The 27,742-nt window shown below is 32.9% G+C and overlaps 2 protein-coding genes across 2 annotated transcripts in view; one reads left to right on the top strand and one right to left on the bottom strand.

Moving 5' to 3' along the window:
- LOC143539982 (aquaporin PIP2-1-like) overlaps nucleotides 1–27,742 on the bottom strand; it is a 179,774-nt gene that overhangs the window by 39,452 nt on the left and 112,580 nt on the right. The window lies entirely within an intron of this gene.
- On the top strand, nucleotides 21,963–23,127 carry LOC143539990 (uncharacterized). The gene has a single exon (XM_077033163.1). The coding sequence runs from the start codon at nucleotides 21,963–21,965 to the stop codon at nucleotides 23,034–23,036; it is 1,074 nt and encodes a 357-aa protein (XP_076889278.1). The 3' UTR covers nucleotides 23,037–23,127.

Here is a 27,742-nt window from a genome sequence, read left to right on the forward strand (position 1 = left end):
TTTATCTAGCTTGAATAGAAGCACAAGAACCTGAAAACTTGATTAGAAAGTCGGAAACGAGCCAAACCCGCTAAGGTAATGCCGAAACACTTGCTTACGGGTTATTTAGGTTAAGGTTGTGATGTGCATATTATTAGGCCTTGAAATTTTTCAGGGACATCAGGGACCATGTCAATGAGTCTCTGTTCAAATTTGGTAATTTTTCGACCATTCGAGAATATTTGGTGAATTTATTACCGAATTGGGACGTTTATTTGGGAAAAAATAGCTAAAATACTTCAAAAATTATGAAATTTTTCTGGAAACTCAGATTTGATGTATTTTGATCGCATAGGAATTTTGGGATCATTTGGAGAAGTTTAAAGGTGTTTTTTTTATATGCGTTCGTGTGAATTTTTATAGCCGAATTTGAGCCGAAAAGAATATCGCACGAGCTTTTTACATTCTGGAATTGATACAGGTAGTTTTGGGACATTATTTGAGTATTCAGGAATTTTTGTGGAATTTTTGGAAATTGTTTGGGGTAAACGGACGATTTTCAGATAAAATATAGCTGATAAAATGAATTTTTATAAATTAATAAATCAGTAAATAATTCCAGAAATATTTTTATAAAAATCTGCATATTTTAATTGATAAGTGATTAAATTTTCATATATTAATGATTAACGGTTAATTAATTATGCTAATTTAAAGATTAAACAAATTCAGTTTTTATAAAAACCGGCAAGTTCGCGACTAATGAACCTGCCGGAATATCAAAACACCAAGAGTGATCAAAAATCATATTTTCGGATTAATTAAGTAAAAACGAACTTTTCTAAGAGAAACCTGGACAATCCGGGTGGATTGTGCGCGTTTCTTCTCAAATCAAACTGAATAAACGGAAACGGGCCCCGTGGCTAATCCGGGACCCCGGTATGTGATCCTTCTTTATAACTTAATCATTTTATTAACCAATACATTTACCCAAGCTTATTTTCCCATAACTGTTTTCTGAACGTGTAAACGAACAACTTGGCCGAGCTGGGAAAACGGGAATCTGAGCCAAGTTCAGTTTTAAGTATTAGACATTGAAAAACATCAAAACCTAAGCCTATTGCCACTTTTTGGGCGTTCCAGCTACACCCAAATTAGTTATACAGCCCAGTTTAGTATTGAGATTATAATAATATTAAAATATTAATATTATTATAATATTGATTATAGGAACTACTAATAGCGGACCGAACAAACCACGAGCTGACACAGTACTGATTATCTACTAAACCGTGAGTTTCATGACCCCACTCTTTAAACAGTTTTACGAACTTTTGGGGTGAAAAACATGTTTGATTACATATACATACCTGAAACATGTATTGATGTGAATTATCTAAGTGCTAACACACGAAAGTCCCCACTAACACAGTGATTAACTTCGAGCCGGTGGCTTGTGAATAGTACTATTGGTTTGACAAACCCAAACGGAGCTGGCATTTATTGCTGAGACTTTACCCCGTTTGCACATGACCATAATTATACAACACGCTATGTAGTGTTAGACATAGCTACTTGGGGCATGTTGTGGGCGGAAAGGGGCCACAGTGGTTGATTGAGCGGGGGGAAATGGATGCACGCAGCACATACAGTCAAGGCTTCACTGTAGCTTAGCATAATTACATCATTTACATACATACTTATTTCATGGTTACAAGTGTTAACTTGTGAATACTCATTACTGTTTTCTTGAAACTCGTGAAACTCACCAACTCTAGTAGTTTACCCGTTTTAAACTGCTTTTCAGGTGTACCTAAATCAGAATGATTTGGTGATCTGTTACTTGCTCAAGGTGTGTGATTGATGCTATGTGAATAGGGGCAAGGGTGTTAGTAGTAAGAACGTATAGTTAACGAACCAGTTTTGTTTGTATCACCTAAACTGTAAAACAATGATAGAACAATGAGTTGTAATATATCGTAAATTAGTTTGTAATGTTTTTTTATAAACAATGTGTTGATACCAGAGGTGTCTGTTACATTCCCGTTTTACGCTTCTGCATTGTGCTAGTCGGGGTGTGACATATTTTTAAGCATATTTTATACAAAAAAATTTTTACACAACCTAAATCATAACTAAGTAAGCCCATTTAAAAATTTAATTGTTTAAAACAAACAAAAAACCATTCACATAAAGCCTAAAATTTTTTTGCTTATTATTATTTCGGTACTCGTTAGGGTTTACGGGTCTTTTATTTTGACTCAGCTGAGGCATATAAATTCTCGGAGACAACCCTGACGACAGTGCTCTTGTAAACAAGCCTAGGCCATGGGCATGCGTTATGATTAGCATGCCCGTATCAGGTTCACAGGCTGTGATCAAGCCCAAAATCCCATTATTTTCCAACATGCAAGCTAGCAAACATCTTTTGAATTAAAATGAACAAACCTTATGAAATTTTAAAATGACCAAACCTTAAATTCAAGTCTAGGAGGCTTACCATACTTAATATGATGAAATATGGTTAGGTCATTTTTCCGATCTCTTACAAACCTCCTAAAACACCAAGAACATCCATCAAATCACTTAAAACCTCACTTTGATAGTCGAATTAGATTAAGAATCTTATCAAATCGCAAACTAGTTTTGTATCGTATCCTTTAAAACGCTTTATGGATAAAATTGAACTCAAAACACATAACTTAAATTGTCAATGTAACCAAATTATGATATTATAAACACACCACAAAAAGAGCACAAAGCATGTTGATGCAGAATATCTACTAATTCGAATTCAGATTTTAGTATCTTTTATTAGTTGTTTAAAATTCAAGTTTCTTAATATTTATCTTTCTTGTTTAGTATAAATAGGGTTAAATGTTATTTAGTTTTTTTAGTTTTTGATATTGAATTTTAATTAATAAGAACATTGTTCTTGGAACCTTCGGTTCATTTTATCGTCTTTGATTATCATGAGTGTCTTGAGCCATTGATCGCTTCCGAAACTGCATCAGTGGTATCAGAGCTTTTGGTTCTCAAATGGCTCGACATGAACGTGAATACTTGTTTGCTCGTAGATTCGCCGACAGAGGAAACGACACTAGTGTTTTCTATTCATGTGCTTGTGGAGAAGATCGACATCCTACTTGCAGAGTCGCCGACCGAGGCAGCGGTGGAGTCTACTCCGACCCACGAGATCTTATGAAGATCAAACGACTCCGACAACGAGTCCGCGATCTTAAAGAGATTGAACGGCTCTGAAAACGAGTCCGTGATCTCGAGTTACAATCGAAGATGCGTAAGGCAGAAACCGAGTTGAGCACCGTCGTCTGGGACGAAGGTGACAACGAAGAGGAGCATCTGTTTTACTATCACCCACCTCGGTTCGACGAACCGATCTATCACGAGTGTGTATTGGAAGATGGTCCAAAGTTTGATGAAGACGGAAGTGATTTCGATGAAGATGAATGTTTATTTGTGAAACATGTTCTTAACGGGTCACCCATGGAAACTGAATCTAGCACCATCGTAAGCGACGGAGGTGACCATGGAGCTACTGATGATGGAGTTGCCAATGGAGGTGAGGATGGCATGCACTCCATAGTAAACGTAACTGTTGGTATTGAAAGTGGTAGTTCTACGGTGGCGGCTACCGGTGATAGCACGGTTGCTTCTGGGAGTTATGGTGTTGGTTTGGAAGCTCCATTAATGCTGACAAACATTGTGAAAGGTTTGAATATTGCGAGATCTCCTACGGAATTGAATTCGCAAAATATGGGATCTATTAAGAATGAAAATTTAAAAAAGATGAGAAGATTGAGGTTGCAAAAAAATTGGATACACTTACCTATAATAATATCAATTATTTAAATATACCATGTGAAGTATGATAATAATTATGGAATTGGTAATGGAAATATGGATGGCTCCCATGGAATGGGTATTCATATAGGAGTCCATGTGGGGATGGGTTCTAGACATCGCCCACAAGAATTATCAAGCAACATTCATGGGTGGTTTATTAAGCATGATAAGAACAACGATTCCAGTCTTTTATCTCGGGTTGTTAATGATTTTTTCGACGTTCTCAAGACTCGAGGATGAGTCTTTTCCGAAGACAGGGAGAAGGGGTGAAGAGATCCGGCAACCCGATAGACCCAGGTGGTATGAGTTTAGAACCTGGTGAGACGACCCGCAGAGTTGAACGGATTGGTCGGGTCATGGTGTTTGACAAATAAGGAGCGAGTTGATGTTCCTTTCGATCCAGGTGGCTTTGTTTCGAAGACAAAACTCGAGGACGAGTTTTTTCGAAGATGGGGAGTTTGATGCAGAATATCTACTAATTCGAATTCAGATTTTAGTATCTTTTATTAGTTGTTTAAAATTCAAGTTTCCTAATATTTATCTTTCTTGTTTAGTATAAATAGGGTTAAATGTAATTTAGTTTTTTTAGTTTTTGATATTGAATTTTAATTAATAAGAATATTGTTCTTGGAACCTTTGGTTCATTTTATCGTCTTTGATTATCATGAGTGTCTTGAGTCATTGATCGCTTCCGAAACTGCATCATATGGTTTTATCAATTGAAACCAGATTTAATCTTCACTAAAACAAAAGATTACAAGCATCCAATGATGATAACAAAACAAATCAAAAGACAATGGTTTAGATGTGGAGGTGACAATATTAGGTAGGGCCACCGGATGTTTGTGATAGATGATGGAGGGGTCTATCAAAATTCATTGTGAGATTGTTATTAGATATGACATATTAAATATGTAACACTGATATTTATAAAACTAAAATAAGTTTTAGCCTTTGACATAGTGATATCAAATTATGTAAAGTGGCATCTCTTTCTATTTAACAATAAAATTAGAGATTTTTTGTTAACCGTCAAAAAATAAGTATGAGGTTTTTATTTCGTTTTCAATTTATTAAATCTACGTCAACAACTTAACATATTTCACAACTTCTTTTGTTATTGATATCTTTTTATTTCTTTGGTTATAGTTATGTATGGTTTGTATGTCATTTGTTTTGTAGATGAGGATCTCTCTAGAATCGGCTTATCTGCTCACATGAGAAGAGTAAGATTTGCATATATCTCACCATCTCTACACGTTACCTGTTTGAAAGCCATTAAGTTTTGCGACGGGTATACAACGAGAAGTCGGTTGATATCGGTTTGATTCGTTATGGTAAAAGTTTTGTAACAAAAATTTCATCACCAAAGTTGATGGGCTAAAAAGTGAATATATAAAACAAAAGTAGAGGGAAAAAAAATATAAGTGTAACAACATTTTTATTCCAAAAGCTTAATAAACCAAAATTTGTAATTAAAGTTGAGAGGTTAAAAAGTAGTTATTCGAAAATGTTGTTACAAAATTATAAGAATCAAAACTTTATTATTTGTATAATAATACTTGTGCAATGCTTAATTGTACATTATATATGAATATTTGGATATTAATGAATAGTGAATATGTGAGAGTATGACTAATGGTTTTTAATATATCTTAAATGTATATAAACGAAACCTTTAAAAGCTCTCTGTTGCTCCCTACTTTTTTCGTCACTAGATTGCTTTATTTGTAAATGGAGGATTCTCATGTATTTGACCCGAATCCACGGGTATGGGTCTCACTAGGGGTGCCCAAAATACCCGAACCCGATTAACCCGACCCGACCCAAACCCGGATAAGCAAACTCGGGCCGGGTTAAATAGGGTCAAAAGGTATTAATCGGGTTATTCGGGTTAACCCGAATTGTTAATAGGGTCGGGTTTCGGGTTCACTTTTGGAAAAAAGTCGGGTTTCGGGTTAACCCGAATAACCCGATTAGTGGTGATACTTAACTTTAAATACGATGATCAGAAGGTGAAATAAGCACTATAAAGGCAATAATGTAAGCTTTATAGAGGAGTTAATTATCTTGTTTGTTCATGAACCGTTCAACGAAAATTTCATTTATGGTGTGTTCATTTATTAAACGAACGACCATGAACACATGTTTCACTCGTTCATCTATGTTTGTGAACGTTCAATTATGATCGTTCATTTAAGTTTGTTTACATTCGTTCATGTTCGTTTACATATTAATAGAAAATTATTAAATATTATCTGCATTTTGTAATTATATCACCCTAATATGTTTTATATTTGTTTGTTTGCGTTTATTTAAATGTGTTCATTTATGTTCGTTAATGTATGTTTGTGTTCGTTAATGTATGTACATATATGTTCCTTCATATTTGTTTATCTTTGTTTAATTATGTCCATTTATGTTCGTGAACTCTTCGTTTAGATTTTAAATGAACGAACATAAACAAACACGAACATGCTTAGTTTTTAACTAACTAATATGAACACAAATATTTGTTTGATTAAGTGTTTGTGTTCGTTAAAAGTTAAATGAAAGAACACGGGCATACCTTTGTTCATGTCCGTTCGATTCGTTTACAAGTCTATATATGTAATTATAAGATAATTGCTTGTAAAAGAAATTAAAAATTGAGTGAAATGAGAAATTTTGCGACATATAAGTTACAAACATAAAAAACAACTTAAAATTATAAAGTAACATGGTTAACCCGATTAACCCGACTAACCCGACCTGACAAACCCGAAACCCGAATAACCCCAACCCGACTAACCCGAACCTTAATAAGGTCGGGTTGCGGGTTAGATATTTTTTAAGGAAAACCCGACTAACCCGACCCGATTAACCCGAAACCCGATCGGGTTGACCCGATGGGCACCTCTAGGTCTCACCAAATCCAGATAGCCTTTAAACAGGTTATAACATTTCATTAAATTACAAATTAATCTCACCAAATATTTTATATAAAAATCCTATAAAATAGGGATATACTAAAGATTAATATATGATTTTTTTAGAAATATTATTTATAATTAAAAACAATTTTATAGTAAAAAAAATAGGCGGGTCACGGGTCTCACCAAACCCAAATATCTTTTAAACAAAGTTATAACATCTCATTTATTTGTGAAACTATTTTATCATTAAACCCTACATATATTATAAACTTACTTATAATAAATAAAATTAAAATCCAAAAAAATATATAAATATTAAAAACGAATAATATAAAACAACCCGATGATATGGGGATAAAATCTAGTTATATATAAATAACTAGATTTTATCCCCCGTATTACGGGGGTTGTTTTACATTATTCGTTTTTCAATATTTATATATGTATATTTGAATTTTAATTTTATTTATTCTTATTTATAAATAATATCTTGTTTTAAATAAAATAGGATATTAATTTTTAGTATATCCCTATTTTATAGGATTTTCATATTAAATATTTAATGAGATTAATTTTTAATATAATGAGATGTTATAACCCGTTTAAGAGCTATATGGGTTTGGTGAGACCTTTACCCGTGAATTCAAGTCAAATGCGTGAGAAGAAATGGTTTCATAAAAAAATTATGTGTTATAACCCGTTTAAAAGTTATATGGATTTGGTGACCCATGACCCGCTTATGTTTTTTACTATAAAATTATTTATTAATTATAAATAATATCTTTTTTTTTTAAATTGAACATTAAATTTTAGTATATCCCTATTTTATAGGATTTTCCTATCAAATAAATGGTAAGATTAATTTTTAATTTAACGAGATGTTATAACCCGGTTAAGAGCTATCTGGTTTTTGTAAAACCAATACCCATGAATTTGGGTTAAATCAATGAGAGACATCCATTTAAAAATTAAGCAATCTGGTGACTTTCATAAAATGGGGAAGCGACTACATCGCGACACGTAGGATTTTAGGGTTTTCAATTATTATATATACTAGATTTTATCCCCCGTATCACGGGGGTTGTTTTACATTATTTGTTTTTAATATTTATATATTTATATTTGGATTTTAATTTTATTTATTATAAGAAAGTTAATAATTAATATACTTGAGGTTTGAGATGAAATGGTTTCACAAATCAATGATATGTTATAATCCGGTTTAAAAGCTATCTGGGTTTGGTGATACCCATTACCCGTTTATTTTCTTTATTATAAAATTGTTTCTTAATTATAAATAATATCTTTTTTTAAAATAAAATAGGATATTAATTTTTAGTATATTCCTATTTTGTAGGATTTTCATATCAAATATTTGATGAGATTATTTTTTAATTTAATGAGATGTTATAACCCGTTTAAGAGCTATCTGGGTTTGGTGAGACCCATACCCATGAATTTGGGTTAAATCAATGAGAGGTCTCCATTTAAAAATCAAGAAATCTAGTAGCTTCCATAAAAAGAGGGAGCGACCACATCGCGACACATAAGATTTTTGAGTTTTCTTTTATATATATTATAGATAACAATAAAATTAAAATTATATATTTTTAAAGAGAGGTATTTATGATATCTAGAACATTGCACGTGGGGGCGGTGAGAAAAAGGCGAAATGTTTACTTGGTAAAAAGGGAAAGCTCCTATTGGATAAGAACAACGACGTCGTTCTAAACGGTTTTTAAACCTGCCATCAGCCAATCACATGCTTTCCCCCTTTGTTTGTTTCTTTTCGCTTTCTTTTTCCATGATCCGTACTATTTAGATGCATACATCACCATTTTTCATTTTTTCGCAAAATCCAACAAAGAAACTGTTCTTATATAATAGTGATTATTATTATTTTTATTATTGTTATTATTATTATTTACATAAGAAACGATTTCTACATTTTTAAGATAAAATATGTTCTTATTTAGACTCATAACAAACACTATATTTTATAAATATATGTTAATTCAAATTTATTGGTTTCTAAACTAATAGGTGTTTTAAGATGCGAGTAATCGATTGTCACATATGTAGTATTATAAGTTTATAACATACTTGACTGATTATTACTGATTAATGAATTATAACATACAAAAAACATAATGTAAACTATAAATACCTAATGGTTTCATGAGCTTATAATAATAAACCTAATATTCAATACTCGTCAACAGTCATGGCAAAAATAAATCAAAAGCTTAGACTGAAAACAAAAGAAACACATAAAAACCAATAATAATAAAACAAGCATGGATAAATCAACTAAAATAATTCAAACTTTTAGCAACAAATTTATGTTGTGCTTGATGTTGTCACCCATATTCTGTTTGATTATGCTATCCATTGTTTGCTTGATTGTGTCATCGATGGTCTTGAAAAAATTGTATATCAATGAACCGTAGTCCTGGTCTTCAAAAGCATGTGGATGTGAGCTGAATTTAACACACCTAGCTTGTAAAGCCATTGTCCTTCAAAAAATATCACCAATTTTGTCAAGATTACACGGTTGTAGTTCATTAGTTGATGGTTCTTGGAATGATAAGCACGATCGGCTAGAGGTAAGTCGATAGCCGACGACCTTAATTGTGTAGCGGCGGTCTCTTACATTCATAGATCAATATATATATATATATATATATAAAGAAAACCAGTGACGGATCCAGAAATTCTTTTCAGGTGGTGCACTACATTTAGGTGCTTCTATTTCATAAAATCGGGTATAAAAAATTTTAGGTCGGTTTGAGGTTCAGGTCGATTCGATGGTTCGGACAAAGTTCATTACATAATAAAAATATGATAAAATAATAAAAAAGACACCGTCATTGAAAATATCTCTTGATATTCATAATAGGGGTGTTCACGGTTCAGTTTCAACCCGTGAAACCGTCCAAACCGTTCATCGGTATGGTTTCACGGTTGGTTTTTTTCTATAGCTTTCGGTCGGTCGGTTTCAAATTTGCAAACCATAATGAACGGTTTGGTTTACGGTTTTTACCAAAAACGGACCGTATAAAACCGGACCAAACCGTAAGATTTAATAATATATATTAACTGTTTACATATTTAATAATATATAATATACTAAGTTTAATTTTAAAAAACTGCACTTAAGAATATTTGAAGTTTAAAACGCAACTTGTGGGCTTCGCATTAGCCATCAAACTCTCAAAAGTCCCATGTGTATCTTTCTGTTATGCAGTAAAAAAAGACTTTCATTTTGTTAAGTTGCACTATCGGTTATGTTCATATTTCAAGGATTGTTGGCTTTATAAGGCTAATGTTATGTTTATTGTTAGATGTTAATCTTGTTAACTCTCCAAGCCTCCTATTCATTGTTAAGTTTTATGAATTTTGGCTTTAACTTATATCCTGCACTTGTATATTGTGTAATTTTTATAGAGGTTTAATAAAGCCCAAACCGTGAAACCAAACTGGTTTGGTTTTGGTTTTCGATAATTAAAAACCGTTGGTAACGGTTTGGCTTCGGTTTGACCAAAAAACTGTCATAACCGGACCGTTAACACCCCTAATTCATAATACCTACAAATCAACAATTACAAACTAACGAATTAAAAACCAAGAAACTAACAAAAACTAACAAATTAAAACCAACAATCTAACAAATTAAAACTAAATTAACAAATAACTTAACAATTAAGTAGTTAACAATCAAGAACAATTAACAAGAAGTCAACAACAATTAACATTTAGCATATGAATGTAAACTTACCTTCAAAGTGGGAGGATTCGAGCAATCGAGCTTTAAGGAAGAGTAGAAGGCAGGAGGATCGGAGAAGTCAAAAAGGCAAAATGTCGCCTGGTCGGCCGGAAAAGCGGAGGCGGTGGTCGGAGAACGGCCGGAAAAGAGTAGAATGGTCAGCGGTTATGTTGTATCTATTCTAAACCCTAATTGATATACTGATATAAGGGCTGAGTTGGTTGAAAAAAAAAGTTCAAAAAATTATAATGATATAAGGGCTGAGTTGGTTAAAAAAAAAGTTCAAAAAATTATTCTAGAAACAGGAATCGAACCTGCGACCTGCGGGTTACAAAACCGATACCTTACCGGCTGGACTAGTGCTCTAAATAAACATAAAATGGTTCCTTCCAAATTTGTAAGTTGGTTCCTCTAATATTTTCTATATATAAATACACTATTATTTCGAAACTCAGGTGTTTCCGAGGCCCCACCCATTTCTACTGTAGATCCGCCCTTGAAGAAAACGAAGGCAAGGCCAATGCTATGATTAAGCTGTGGTCTCTTGTATACATAAATCTAAAAAATAATGTAATTAAAATGTAGTTTGTTATCGATGACCATGGATTATGGTCCTTGGTGCTGTAAAACACCAATAAAATAATTAAAAAACATAAAAAAAAAAGTGGCCCTAGCAATTTAGTAGTTGTAATTTAGGAGCACACAAAGAGAATGATGGTGAATAAGTAAAATTATAGCCCAACCTATGTGAAAATAATCGTTGGTCAAAACACTGATAATTAATTGCTCAAATATCTGCCTTAAGATAACGCATGTCACGGGGCTTGTGCCAGTGAGACTTAATGGCATCTAAAAATATATTTGGATAAGCGGCTTGAGTTTTCAGACGATGGTGAAGTTTTATTCAATGAAAACCATAAGACCAAAGATAAACGAAATAGAAAACAGAGGTGGGCAAGGTAGCAGTTGTCGCCACCCTATCTAAGGCTTGTAAAATCAATTTTAAATAGAAAAAAATGTGAAAATCGTATGACTGGTTAAACATTTCTATGTTGTTAGTGATATATAGTCGACAGAATATATTGGTTATATTAATCGTTTTTATCTCTATCATAATTTAAGTTAAATTTAACTTGTTTTCTTTATAATTACTCTTACTATATTTTAACTAGACTTTTTTATACTTACATAGTTAATCAATAATATATAACAACTTGAAGATCTCGTATGTTGCGGCGGATTAAACTTGATTCGCAAATGAACCCAAACGTCTATGAGTACGTTGGTTATCACGCCGGAAAACTCGATAGAATCCAAACCCTATCTCTATAGATGCTTTAAATCGTGCATTGTGCTTAGTAACTCGGTTGGTATCGAGTTGGTTCATTACGGTACCATCAAAAACGGTACCATCAAAATATAAGTTTTGTGAAGAAAATTGATATTTCTAAAAGTCTCATGTCAAAAGTATAAATGCGTGAACCTCAGATGGCTAAAGTTTGAATAAGAGGCAACTTTGATGGCCAAAGTTGAAATTTTACAAGTTTTCAACTTTGCTTTTAAAGTTTTTTTTTTTGGGGGAGAGGGGGGGGGGGGGGGGGGGCAAAATGGAATGTTTTAAACTTTCTAAAAGCATTAAACTTTGTTTTCAAAACTTTTGGTGGTCAAAGTAAAAAGTTTTAAACTTTCCACTTTGCCTTTTAATACATACAATATTATTTAACGGATTTTTCATTATTCAATATAGGTATCAAAGATCGCGGGATTAGGAGATAGAAAAAGTTATAATTCAAAATTATATAACTTAGACTATCCGTAGTGATGGCTTGAAGCCGGCGTTATGGGCCAAAATGACGGTCCTAAGTTTTGGTCAAGTTTTGGGTTGAAGGGTTATGTAGATAATGTTTGGTTGGTTTGAATTTTGAGGTTTTTGTGAGAGAGATGTAGAGAGAGAGAGACGTCGCAAGGCGCAAAATGTCCAAAAGCTAGCTAGTAGCCACATGATGCAAAATGACCGTGTGTGTCTAATTTTGAACACGCATAGTCTTATTAGATTTAAAAAAGATAGATACATTTGTTTGTAGTTCTGTAATACTTGATTCTGGTAAAACCGATACTATTAAAAAACCGAAAAGAGCTAGCAAGATGCTAGATAATCCAATCTAAGAGATTCTAAGGCATTACAAAATGGAAAAATCATATAACAAGGGAAAGAAGTACTTTTACTTCCTTCGCGATATTCGTGTGTAGCGGAATATATACTGCACTAGAGTGAAAGTAAACATATAGCTTAATTATTAATATTGGATATACATTAATTAATAATAATTAATATTGGATATACATGAGAATGGATGTGGACCCCTTAACCATTCAAAGTTGATCTCATTTTTGATGGAACAGTCTAGCGAGGGGGTGGAGACCACAAATAGATTATACATCGATTTTCATTACGTTATTTAATTTTGTTTCAAACTTTAAAAAAACCATCACAATAACACATGAAATATATCTGCATATATTATAACTTTAACAAAGGGTATTAATATGCATCATTAATTTTTGTTGACATTCAAATAATATCACATGTATTATTAAGTTCAATTTAATTAATTAAATCCAGTGAATCTGGATTTTAATCATTCCATCTTTTTTACCCCACTTTTATTAATAACAGTTTTTCTCATACATCCTTTATATTAAGAGGAATATTTATGTATAAATTAATCTTAACATGAGAACGTAAAAAACAGTACCAATTCATCAAAAATGAAAATGTAGTAAAAAAAATGGCAACTACAATACCAATCTATATAAGCAATGCTTTATAATAACAAAGAAAAAGCTCTAATAATAACAACAAAAAAATCAAAATTAGCAACAAAATAATAACAACAAATAGTTATAATAGTGTAAGAAAAAAACCAAATAATAACAATAAATTGTAAATCAGCAAATACTTATAACGTCTCATAATCGGAAATAAGCAAATACGAACAAAATATAATAGCAAACAGTTATAAAAACAAACATAATAACTACAAATTGGTTCTTACCGTTTTCATGTTAAGAATTATTCGTATTTAATCCCAAAATTATATATTAACCTAAAAAGTTTAGAAAGATTATATATTATCAACACATGACACATTGGTTTTTCTTCCATGTTATATATTTACTGATATCTTACATGTATAGTAAATCAATTTATTTTTGCTGAAAAAAATCCATTATTACGACTATATTGTATTCATAGATAGGTCAAACATTATATGTATTCTTATACTTCGTGGTTGTGAATAATGCAAATTGATTTTGACCATTCTTTTATATAGTATAAGAGTTTCTCTTATTTATCAAATCCAGCTGACATTTATAACTTTTACACTGCATTCTTGAGTTTTTTATTTAAGGGTTTGGAAAAAAAAAATAAAAAAATTTTCTTTTTTCATTCTTGAGTTTTTTCATTAAAAGAAAAAAAAGAGAATGGAAAGAAAAATTAGGACTTTTTTACTTCAAAACTTTCCAGCCAAATATGGTCTGATTCTGAAGAAAATTTTATAGTCATGTACAATATTACTAATTTACCATATCTTTTTCTTCCTATCTAACTCAAATAAGGACATGATTGTAAAGTTGCAATTTTTTTCTTATATTTTCCATCCTATCTAACTCAAGAATGTAATTAACACTTTCTTTTATAATCTTTTATTTTAACTCGAGAATGCCTTTTAAATATATAATTTATTTTCCTTTCTTCCCCTATCCAATCTTATCATTTCTTTTCCTTGTATTTTAAAACCAAGAATGCACTGTTATTTTATTCTTATATAGTCGAGTTCCATTTCTCAACCAACCTTTGCCTCGCCGGTCTTTTTTTAGTTATTATGTTTCTACCTTGGGCTTCTCTCGCAGTTAGTATGATCACTCTCTCTTCATTTACAAGCATGGTAAGGACATTGCTTACTTTGTTTATACATTGATGACATCGTTCTCACTAGCTATTCTAATGTCTTTCACCCATGCTTAGTGTCCCTTTTGGCTAAAGAGTTTGTAACGAACGACCACAGTACCATAAGTTTTTTATTGGGATTGTCATGACTCACAGGTGATTCTACGCTAACAATAAATATAAGTATGCTCCAAAAAACTTGAACGGGTTGGGATTTCTTCGTGTAACCTGACAATAACTCCGGCTAACTTTAATTCTAAACTCAGTGTCAGTGACAACTCCTTGTTAGAAACTCTTCTGAATAATGTCGTATAGTCGAGACGCCCTAGTACTTCACCTTCACCAGACAGATACAAGGTCGTCTTTGAGAAAACGAAGGACCTCGAGGCACCTATGCGAGCAAAAAAAGCGAGCCCTAAATGCTTTATTCTTTTAATTATGTGAAACTAAATAGATTTTTATTTTACAATTTTTAGATGTGTTTTAAATTTAGCAATAGCTTTTATTTAAAAAAGCCACATATAAAATGTATAAAAGAATCTTAATATAAACAAAAGATTAACATGAAGTACAAGGCACTAACTAATAAAAGAAAAGAAAGCTTTAGCAAAGTCTGGAACCAGAATTCTATTTCTTATAAAAGCTTTGGTTATCCACACACCTTTTAACATGAGGTTTCATACGATCATATAACCTCTATACGATCGTATGTAGAGTGTGTGGATAACCAAAGGGCGTTCGAATATCATATCCCCTTATAAATACTATAGAAATTCACCCGAGCTACATGACATTCTTTTTTCCATGCGTTTGTTTTTTTACTTATGCATGCATATTGAAAGTTTGATTTTTTATTATGAGCCGGCCCTAAACAACCATCGCAAGTGCGATTCAACAAGTGTACATGCACATGCAGGCTCCCTGCCTCAGCAACACTGTTTTTTACACTGACGCGCAGAGAGGCATGTCCCGAAACTCAAAGTTTCACATATGATATTGTGTTTATTTCAAGGAGAGCATCATTTCTTGGTCTTCGAAGCGCCAACCTATTCAATCTTGGTGCAGTGTAGAAGCTGGATATTAGGGGTGATCAACGTACAACCAAATCTAAATTCTTCTTCTCGAGTTCCGCTCTTCTCTTACACATGCCATGGCATCGTTGTCTATTGTGACAACGCTAGTGTCATGTACCTAACCAATGTACAATATTAGAGGACTAAATTCACTTAAATAAATATCTACTTTGTCAGAGAAAAAGCTGCGTGTGACAGATTCGAGTACTTAACATGTAATCAAAATACTAGATTTTGGACATTTTTACCAAAGACTTGCTACAAGTTCTATTTTTAGCCAAATGGTATTCTGGTGTCATGTAAAGTGTCCTATTCCAAGAGACCATACGCGTTCTAGTCTCGTCATGAACAATTGGTGTAGATGTAGGAGTAGATTTAAGTGTATATTTGTTTGCTAAAAAATAAAAATAAAAAATACTACCCATATAGATTTTTCCCACCACTAAAATTATAGTTTTAATTCACAATTCTGTGTATTATACTTAAATATATATGCATAATATATTTACTGTTTAAAATTTCAAAATAGTACTTAGTATTTTCTATGCTCTGATTAATAATTTAATTTTTAAAACCAAGATGGAAAACACGACTTTATCAGGAAAACCTGAAAACTCGTATGCTAGCCAAATATAATATCTTTCATGTAACATGTCAAATGCTTTGGCCAATATAAAGATTAGATTAATCAAACTACAACATGCAATGTTCAATGTACTCTTAATACAGGAAAAAGTATATAAATAGAAGGATTTAAAAATATTATTTAGATATCTTGAAGATATTATTCTCATACCAAGATTTTAATACTAATAAACAACTAACTAACGTACACTGGGAACATAAATTTTGTGTTAAATATGCTTAACAGTTAAATATACCGTTATTTGTCTTTTTTTTAATTGATTCATGTTGTGGAATGTGGATAGAGATGGTCAAAAAAACCGGTTGGGGAACCGGTTTGCCGGTTTAAACCGGAAACCGGTTTTTACGAAAGTTTACAAACCGCCGGTTCGTATTTCGGTTACAAGTTTTAGATCCAAAACCGGTTAACGAACCGGTTAATGGAAAAACCGTTTTTTTTTAAAACCGGTTATTATAAAAAAAACCGGTTATTAACCGGTTATTTTAAAAAAAAATACGGTTATTAACCGGTTATTTTAAAAAAAAACCGGTTAACCGGTTATTAACCGGTTCTAACCGGTTTCTAAACCGGTCCTAACCGGTTAGACCGGTTAGGGTTTTGACATACAAAAACCGGTTATTAACCGGTCCGGTTATTAACCCAACCGGTTTTTTTCCGGGCCAAAAAAAACCGGTCCGGTTAATAACCGAACCGGTTTTTTAAAAAAAACCGATTTGTGCACCTCTAAATGTGGATGCTTTTAAGATTTAGAGATGGATGCTGAATCCATTAATTAAAATTAGAAACTTTGTCCAACGTTCATTATTAGTGCCTACTGAAATATTAGTATTTATTAAAGTTTAAATTTTAATTTAAAAGTTTGATGTTACATATAAATAAAGATAATAATCCAAGACGAATTATTTATAACGGGGCATGTTGGGGAGAAATACACGACCATTGAAAAACGATGTTTTTTGATTCGTTGAAATTGATTGATAAATTCCGTAATCAGTCATTTTCCAAAACTAAAATAGTCGTTCTTATCAATTTTAAGTTTTATATTATTTTCCTTTTAAATCTAAATAAATATCAAGATTATATGGCAACATGCTAGGCATCTTGTTTTTCATCGTAATTGATGGATATATATATTCATGAAAAATTTTAAATACAAAAGGTCTTTTACCTACAAAGTACAAGAATAATTTGGAAGCCTTATATCACAAAATCAATGTTAGAAATAACGACCTCATCGATCTTCAAGCATAAAAAGGGTCTGCACGGGTAAAATAAGAATAGCCTACCATTTTACCTTTTTCAAGTTTACCCGACTTTTTAAACTCACGTAACTTTTTACACGACGTAAAAAAGAAAAAAACTCACACCATAAAATAAAACATTTATTCTTTTTAATCTGAGTATAGTCTTACTACCCCCCTCAAAACCCAAATATAGGTGTTGATACATAATTATATAAATTGGTCCTTTGTGCATTCACTCACATAGAGTCCCATCGTGAATTATGGACTTCTTAACATTCGGATACATTAAATAGAACATGATATGTTGTGCTAAGATTTCCATGGGCCACTAAATAAGAACTTATAATTTCAACAAATATAAATAAAAATTTATATAAATAACCGTAAGTTTAATAAAAGAATATATTAGAGTAAAATAAATTATTACAATAAAATGTTTCTTTTAATTCAGAAAATATGTGTAAATATTCCATTTCTGGAAGTCGTCCAACAATAATTACACACCCTTTAGAAAACTTTAGCAAAAATTAGCAAAAAGAAGTAGCAAAGGCATTGAATTTTAGACTCTAGTGCGAACTTAATGATGCTTTATTTGGGTTTATAAATCTTCCTAAGTATGTCAACTTTTAGTAATTTTTATTGCATGGACAGACTCATTTTATCCTAAAAATGCTTTATCATACTAGAGACACAAATCACTACTCACTTAAGTCACCTTGGACAACTATTTATGCATAAATTACAAAAAGTTATTATACGTCAGCCCCTCTAAAATGACAATACATATCCCTCTGCTTTAATCAAAGATTTATTGGATTTTAATAATCTTTGTTGAATAGTAATTTGATCGATAATCCTTATTTATTTTATTGTCACTGGTGGTTCAAAATTTAAAAAGTTGTTCCTCAGTGGTTCCTCGTTAAAAAGGACTTAACAGCGTTAAACTTTTTTTCAAATTTCAAACTGATGTTTTAGTGCTTTTGATAGGAAGGAGGATACGAGTCGATTGATGTAAAACTTAGTTCGAACGGCGATTCAAATGACTTGATTTTTGTTAATTGTAAGTTCAAACACCCGAATTAAAACATTGTTTCGTCGTTTTGGAGCACTGTTTCGAATTGAGTTTACATCAATCGGCTCGTATCCTGCTTCCAATCAAACGCCCTAAAACATTAGTTTGAAATGCGGAAAAAAGTATAACGTCGTTAAGTCCTTTTTAACGGAGGACCATTGAAGGCTAACTTTTTTTTAAATAAATATGAATTATTATTAGTTAATACCATTCAATAAGGATTATTAAAATCTAGTAAACCTTAATTAAGCCTACAACAATTTATTCATAAGTTACAAGCACATAATGCATGTTTTTCTAAATGACAATTTTCCCTCTTAAAATTACAAGCATACACCTATACTTAATTAAACATACACCATGAAATTTGTCAAATGTTTTTTTCTCTCTTTTATTTTGGCAAATCACAAGTTGACAAGTGCCCAATTTATAGACATTTTTCTGTTTATAACTTTTAGAATATTATGTTTTATAAAATTCCGAATATAGCATAGTAACGTACTTATTTTTATGTACATTTTGATATAAGTATTCGTGTAAAACGAAATTGCACGTGATCATGTACAAGTCATCTACACACAACACATCATTGAAGTTTTATACATAGCCGCAATGCGAGGGTGCGTTCATGTAATAGTTCAGGTACATTAAAATTTTTTCCGTGGTTTAGCTTGCCACAACGTGCACAATTCTAATACTAGTTTTGCTAAATGTGTAAGTACCCATTTACCCACCCAATTCACCAAACCGATCTCATATCATTATTCAATCAAACATTTTGCAGATACAATCTCCATGCTACTAAAATATTTCTTATACAACATTTATGATCTTTTAAAGTAAGAGAAAGAATTTAGTTGTGCCATTTATGTGACTCCTCATTTTTGGAAAAGTTAACATTAAGAAAAATGAAATTAGATACTAAAATAATTTACTTACATTATAATATTGGTTTATTTGGTTTCCTAGATTATGATATTTGGGTTATCGTAAACAGTTGTTTGGTTCATTGCATGTTGTCACATGTCTTCTGTTAAGTAGCCGACACCAAACATTTGGTAGTTTCTTCCTTACTTCATGGAGATGGAATTGTGTAAAACCATGCATATGCATGAATGAGGTCAAACATTGGGGGATTTTTTTCACTTCATTTATTAATGTTCGGTAAATCTGGTTTGGTTTGGTCCTCTAGATATTCTTTATAGTTGTTTGGTATTTGTTTTAAAAAATAATTATTTGTAGAAAATTAAATTCATATGACTTACGTATATTTGGTTTATTGCCCGCTTGCCTTCTGTTTTGATGTAATAAAAAACATGTCTTTTCCAATACTTAGTATTGAAAGAAAGTGGTGAATATAAACTACAAAACCAAATACAATTATTAACCTCTAAGTTTTATTAATGCACTCTATTAATATTAACAATTGTAGAGGTGTGTCTCAATATATCTTAGCCCAGGCCTTAGCAAGCTTCGCCCATTGGGTCTTACCCAACTCTAAATTAAGAGCCACTTGCCCAATTCAACTCTTCTTACAGAACTCTTGCACGGTTGCACCATCTCTCTATTTACTTACATCCACACATGATACATGCTACTTGCTTAATCGCTAGAAACAGGACAATTTCTAACGAGTTATTTAAACGTCAAGTTCAGATTGCAACCGGGTAGAAGCTAGAGTGATCCGTTGGAAAGTGTTGAAACAATAATAATGTCCAATTTGCTTATAAAATTTTTGGAAAGATTTTGGCAACATCAGTGAGCACTTTCAGTCCACCTATCCTAGTTCCGAATGTCAAATTATCGAAGAATTTGCATCTTGATTGTTTTACTAGTGTTGAAATGTAGAACATCAAAAGATTGAAGATTGGAAGTAACACGAAAAGAAAAACCCTTCAAAATGTCGAAGTTTGTTTTGTTAATTATTTGGCAACATAAAAAAATAAAGTTCACTTGTCTAAAGGTGGGCTAACGGCCCATCTTCTGCCTTTTTCCTAACCCATATGAGATAAGGCCATCTCTATTCGTGTGATCGTGATTCGTGCCTTATCACAAGCCCAATAAGAATCCCATAACAAATATGTTATGTTGGCAAAGGAAGCCGAAAAAGAGTTTGATATGACAATAAATGATCATAAAAATCTACAAATTAAAGAAAACATAAATAATAAAACTAATTTTTAATTTCATGAACTACTAATAGGTTTTAAAAATTCAACAATTATGATACCCTTGCCAAGTCAGTATGTTCATATATTTAATAAAGTTTCTAAATGATAAGAATGAACACAACCCTCGTTCCTAATCATCTTAACTAGATAAGGTTACGATGACATATGTGCACACACTTAAGTTGGAAGCCACTCACTGATTAGTCAACGTGCACTTAGTGAGTGTCTAACAAGTGGCTGTACCATTGTACCAACTTCAATATTCTGACATGACATCTGTAACTTAAAACTTTTTATGAATAATCCATTTAGAAAGATGTTAGAAATTGAAAATAGTATGATATATGGTACACTTCATTAAATCATTTTTAATAGTATAATGGTAGGAACATGTTCTATGGTACATTTAATCATTTGTGACAAAGAAGATACACAATATAAGTTATCATTCGAGATATATGACTTACTTGAATTTTAGAGTGCTCGCAGGGATCCTGCCTCGTGGACCTTTTAACGGGTTTCTCATGTACATAGCTTGCTCTAAGCTTTGGAAGACGAGATACAACGCAACACCAACCGAGACGACATTGGAATGTAGAAAGTCTAATCCTTCATGCTACTATTGAAATTTCGACACGAGAATCATGAATTTTTGTATCAACACCCGAGTGATTAGCGTGAGCTTAATAGACAATATTCATTTGATAATTATGAGATAGTTTACACAACGACAAATATATAATTTTTTTTAACTTTGCAACTAATATTCTTTAATGACACTACACTCTCAACGGAAATTCGAAACTCACTTGGTTGGAGCCAGACGTGTAAAAAACCGGTTGAGCCTATCAACTAGTTTATAACCCGATCCACTTCACCAGAAAACCGGACTGGACCCAACCCAACCCACAGTTCATATACCGGTTTGCACTCTCGTTACCTCAAGCTTGTTTCGGACCCAGACAAGCTCGATTAAGAAAACAAAACATGCCTGAAAACCGCGTTCTTGTGTCCTAGACCGGTTTCAGACCGATCCCACTCGATTTAGCATGTTTGAACATTTTTCCTCCTAAACCACTTTATACCTTGATGCTATACTTTTTTATTGACCACCCCGGTTCGGTTAATAACGCAAACCGCCTTGGCAAAAAAAAAAAGAAAAAAACCCGGTTTTAATCTTCGATCCGACCCATTTGTTTATCGTCGTTCTACTCTACACATGTCTGGTTGAGTTAACTCAGTACAGAACCTTACAAAAACCCTAAACAGACTCACCGAAAATGGCTTATTACCGTATGGCTGTTGTATCAAAATCAAAACTCTTTAAACAACTCCAATTCTCCCCAATATCAATACCCATTTACCGTTTCTCAAATGAATCACAATCCGACCCGGTTGAGAATCAAGATTCAACAGATCCAAGTGATCAGCTTGTGAATCAAAGGCTTGATGACACTAAGAAGGCTTTACTGGGTATACCCAAAAAGGGTATTGATTATAATGAAGATATGTTTGTTCATCTGATTTATGATTACTCAAAAAGCAATAGAAAATGGGATACAGTCAAGAACTGTGTCAAGGTTTATCTAAAAATGGAGGAATTGGGTGTTGTTAAGACGATTAAATTGTATAATTCTTTGTTGGATGTGTTTATAAGTCACAGGAAGTATGCAATGGCTGAAAAATACTTTAATAGAATGTTGTCTGAAGGGATAGTTCCAGTTCAACATACTTATACACTCATGATTAAAGGGTATGTTAAAGTGAACAAAATGGAAGAAGCCGAGAAGCTTTTGACGGAGATGAAGAGGCGGGAGATCGCGCCGTTGTTGGTTAGTTATAATTCGATGATTAACGGGTACGCGAAGGTTAAGAAAATGGAGGATGCGGAGAGGGTTTTGGCGGAGATGATGGCGCGGGAAGTGGAGCCGAATTTGGTTACGTATAATAGTTTGATTAACGGGTATGTGTCGGTTGAGAGAATGGATGATGCGAGGAAGCTTGTGGTGGAGATGAAGGCGAGGAATGTTGAGCCGGATTTGGTTACGTATGTGACAATGGTTAAAGGGTATGTGAGAGTTAATAGAGTCGATGACGGGGTGGAGTTGGTTGAGGAGATGAAAAGGAAAGAATTTGGGAGGAAAGTGGATGTTAATTTGTGTTTGGGGATATTGAAAGAGGGATGTGATGATGAGAAAATGTGTGAAGCTCAGAGAAGTGTGTTGCGGGGTGTGGAAGAGTACGTTGAACGGGTGGATCTGTTGGCGTTGCGTGACGCTGCTCGTGAGTTCAGTGAATTGGCAAGTAAACAGGTTGCTGGTAAACGCGATAGCGTGGTAACGGTGGCATTTTGAGTTTGGTAGAAGTTTGTTTATTAAGTTGGTTTAGTTTTGAAATGCTAACATTATGTAGAATTTATATTTGGGAAAGTGGTTGGTTCTAGGCAAATGTTACAAAGTATTACTGTGGTCACTGTTCCTGTTAACAATATGCATATGATATGCCATTATTAAAAGGTATATTAAAAGTTTGATTAGTAATTAATCACAGTAAAACAGTCTTTTTTAGAGGGGATATAAATACCACACCTTCTATGACTATGGTATCTAGCACCAGTTAGTTATATTGGCTCACTTTATCTCTTGTTACATAAAGACCGGCCTTCGTCTTTTGGAATTCTGATTGTTTCTGCTTTCTAGCTAATCAATGGAGTTCCCCAGGTTCCTTCTGCAATTTTATGCATCATGTATGTGTAAGCTGTATGTCTATAAAGAACGGTGAATCGTTTGTGAACTGTTTGCTAGGAAGTTTGTTTATCTTCTTCATCTAATAAACAAACGAACATGAACACAAAAAATTGTTCATTTAATTAAGCTAATGAACATGATTTATTTACGTTCATTCATGTCCGCTCATTTCTGTTTGTTCGTTTGAATATTCGTTCAAGTTTATTTATTACTAATATTAAATTAAAATCGATTTGATTTTATATTCTAAAAGCCTTAAGCCTGATTTTAAGTACAAGTAACTTTGATGGTGCATTGCTGATCCATAGTTCAATACCATGGATAGATTGACTTGATTTTCAAATTATCTAATAGTGTTTGGACATTTGTTTATACCTAATTAACATATCTTTGTTCACTTTTGAAATGTTGGAAGTAAGGATGATGCCAGTGATTTTGAATTGGATATTTGTGTTCGTTATGTCTATTTCGTTTGATTGTGTTCATAAACCGTTTGTTTAGATATCAATAAACAAACACGAACCCATTCTTTTTCCTTAATGAACCGGCACAAACAAGCCCTGTTCTGGTTTGTTCAGTTCGTTTACAGGCCTAGTCGTTTCAGTCTCCTGAGGTAAATGGATCCTATTCAACAATAATTTCCAGCAGCATCTTTTGCATAAGCATATCACTCACAGGAGTGTTGCTTCTTGCTATGGCCATGCTAGATGTAACATCATTCTAATAATAATACAATGTAAGCATGTAATTGAAGCAAAGCTCAGAACCACATGACATCCTGTCTTGCAGCCATAATCCTTTAAATGCCTTTTGTTGTCTGCTAGCAGTTATGAACAACACAGGTTCCACAAGTCAACTAACTGTGCACCAAAAAGACATGAGAAACCAGAATAATAACATATTCATTAATTTTGTTGTCAAGTAAGTTCACATGTCTCTGTCCATTATCATTAAGGTGTGGCCCTTGAAACTATACATGTACAAGTAGAACCAGGTGGGACTTTGCTGAGTGACACCTATGGTCCATGTTTGCTGTTATGGCTAAGCCACCACCTAGTCTAGCAGCCCTATTGTGAGCCCAGGACATTCATGAACCATATGATAAGAAAGCATGTCCAAACATCTAGTTCATGGGCCAAGTCCAGTTAGTAGGAGACAAGATCATTGACTCTATTGTCGAAAACCAAGTGACTAGTTAGTTGATAATTAATGGGGTGGGTTAGTAGCCATGATCAACTAGCAAGATAATAATAATGGGTGCAAGTGCAATGGACCACACCTTGGATAAACAATCTTTACACCACTTAACCTAATTAAGTGCCTAACGCACTTAAAACAACCCCATACATTATTTTATAATTTAGACACTATGTGTGACATCAATGATTCCTTATGCCTTGGTTATCTTTCACTTGAAGCCAAAAGAGTGACATTAAGCATTATTATAGTATTGTTTGCTAGTAAACCAACATTATCCCATGCAATTATTCAATTGTTAATGTTGATGTAGATGGTCCAAGTTAAGTGTAACTGTGTAAGATCATGAATGCCATATGGGTACCATCACAACCAGAGATAAGAGTACAAAACTGAAAAGATATGCCAGCACTCAACTACGTGTTGTAAAACAATTAGACACAAAAAAGATTGTGATTCATGACTTGGTATCATTTGTATGTGTGTGTATCTACTCTTTTCTCTTATCTTTTGATTGATGAAAGTTAGTGGTTTGTTGACAGGCTTTCCATGAAGAGTGGACATATTGTACATGCTCATATACTATTGTCCCTTTTCACTCGAGTGTTCTAACACGTTTCCTTTGTACTAGCCTCGTCGGCAAACACACTTATCAGATAACCATGATAACCGAATAGTGGTTTTGTTGTGTGTCTTATGTTTTGGTCTTTTTGGCACATGAAAACTTGAGCTAAGGGTGTTGAATCTTGCATGTATAATAATAACTTCAACTTGGACCCATGCATCTATGAATGTGAAGAAAGAGAAGGTAGGGGTGATGGACAAAGTGATGAGGGGTGAGACATGAAACAACTTGATAAAGTGAGACAAGCTCAACAAAAGGGGAGACATTATGGGTCTCAAAATCTAGTCACAAACTTTATTATTAACTTCTTGGTGAACCCATGGAGATGTACGCCGAGAGTTTTGGTGCACCGGGTCGTTTTAAACATTTAATTATGTGCATAATGATCATGTCTTTTGTAGTATTAGTCGGCAAGCACATAACAAAACCACTTTTCACTGTTTGATGAGTGTTGGTGTAACTGTAAGGCAGTAAAAGTAATCACCCGATTTCTCTTTATTTGAGGTCTCGGGTTTGCACTTTGTTTCCACTGTTCTCCTACCAAACTGAAGACACCAGTACAAGATGCAAGTTATCTTACCCTGTTAGTTAGCATAATATTGACGAAGCCTTGTGAGTTTTCTGAATTCTCGTGTTTACAATAAATAAATGAATAAATAATCTAACTCTTTTATTGAATTGTTTTATCAAGTTATGTTGGTTTGTTATTTGATTATTTGTGTTATAAGTAAAAAAGTATATATTCTTTTAATTTTAGCATTGTAGTTTTTAATTTTTTTTTTTGTTTTTGTGTTTTTTTTTTCTTTTGTTTGTTTGTTTTCTAGGATACTCGAAACCCGATTAACCCAATCCGAAAAAACCCGAACCCAAATTACCCGAACCTGAAAAACCCGTGAGAGATTTGGGTTGGGTTTCGGGTCAAGATTTAAAACTTTGAAACCCGAAGAACCCGACCCGGAAAACCCGAAAAACAAACCCGAAGAACACCCCTAATTGTGAGGAATGAAAAAAAAAGTGTTTGGTTGGTTAATGAAATGGAATCACCCATTACTATGTCCATTGCATTTCCCCTAAAACATCTTAAATTTATTTCATCCATCATCCTTGTTTTTTTTTTCATTCCATCCCTCTTTCACACCATAAAACCTCCAACACCCTCCCACCACCACCCATTGCACTCTCACCACAACCATCACCCACTGCCAACCACCCACTACCACCAACCATCGCTCCCGGCCATCACCACCACCACCCGCCACCCACCACTACCGCTTGTCACTACCACCTATCATCAATCGGCACCAACCATCACTCCCAGCTCCCGCCCATCGCCACCACCCACCATCACTACCAATACTGCTCACAACCCACCACTACCACCACCACCGCCGCTCACCACTATCTTTATTTTATTTCGGTATTTTCTAGCCTACCAAACAACACAAAGTGATAAGCCATTTCATTCCCCAATGTAACCAAACATCTTAATGGAATGGTAATTATTCATTCCATTACCTTGTCCATTTCATTCTCTCGCTCATTCCATTCGATCACCCATTCCATTACCCCATACTAAAGAGACCCTAAATGACTCAGTCTTTTGAGAATATACATATAAAAGCATTCGCAATAAAACAAATAATAATAATATATTTAAGATATTTTTAACTATAATATTTATAGTCTTTTGTCTAAATACATGTGTATATACACTATAAGTTAAAATATCTCTCGTCTTTTGTCTAAATACATGTGTACTATAAGTTAAAATATTTATAGTCTGTTGTCTATATACATGTATATTATATACACTACATGTACATGTATATACTCTTTAAAAAGAATTTAGGAGATGAGATGAAACCAAAGATAGAGTGGGAAAAACAAATAAAGCATGAACGTTTTGTCCATGTGTTTATATGAATCTCTTGACTTTTAACATTGATTACAAAATAAGAAAAAAGAATGAATTATTACGCAAGACAATTTGAATTTAATACTTTTCACAAAAATGCCTAAAACGAAAGATTTAAAGGGTAGGTCATCACATCACTTGTCTTAAGCAAATATAAATGCCCTTTCCAATCATTATATTCTTGTGTAGTTTCCCCTCCAAACCAATTACTTTACTTAATTATAATTCGAAACTATAATCATCATAACGATGATTTTATAATCTTTATCAATGTATCTTCTTTATTTTACACTAGATTTTATCCCCCGTATTACGAGGGTTGTTTTACATTATTCGTTTTTAATATATATATATATATATATATATATTTGGATTTTAATTTTATTTATTGTAAGAAAGTTAATAATTAATATACTTGAAGTTTGATGATAAAATGGTTTCAGAAATAAATGATATATTATAATCCGGTTTAAAAGCTATATGGGTTTGGTGATACCTATTACCCGTTTATTTTCTTTATTATAAAATTGTTTCTTAATTATAAATAATATCTTTTTTTAAATAAAATAGGATATT

This window comes from Bidens hawaiensis, unplaced genomic scaffold (assembly GCF_021521415.1).
Source record: "Bidens hawaiensis isolate Kalapana, Puna unplaced genomic scaffold, B.hawaiensis_p1.1 tig00012097_1, whole genome shotgun sequence".
Lineage (NCBI taxonomy): Eukaryota > Viridiplantae > Streptophyta > Magnoliopsida > Asterales > Asteraceae > Bidens > Bidens hawaiensis.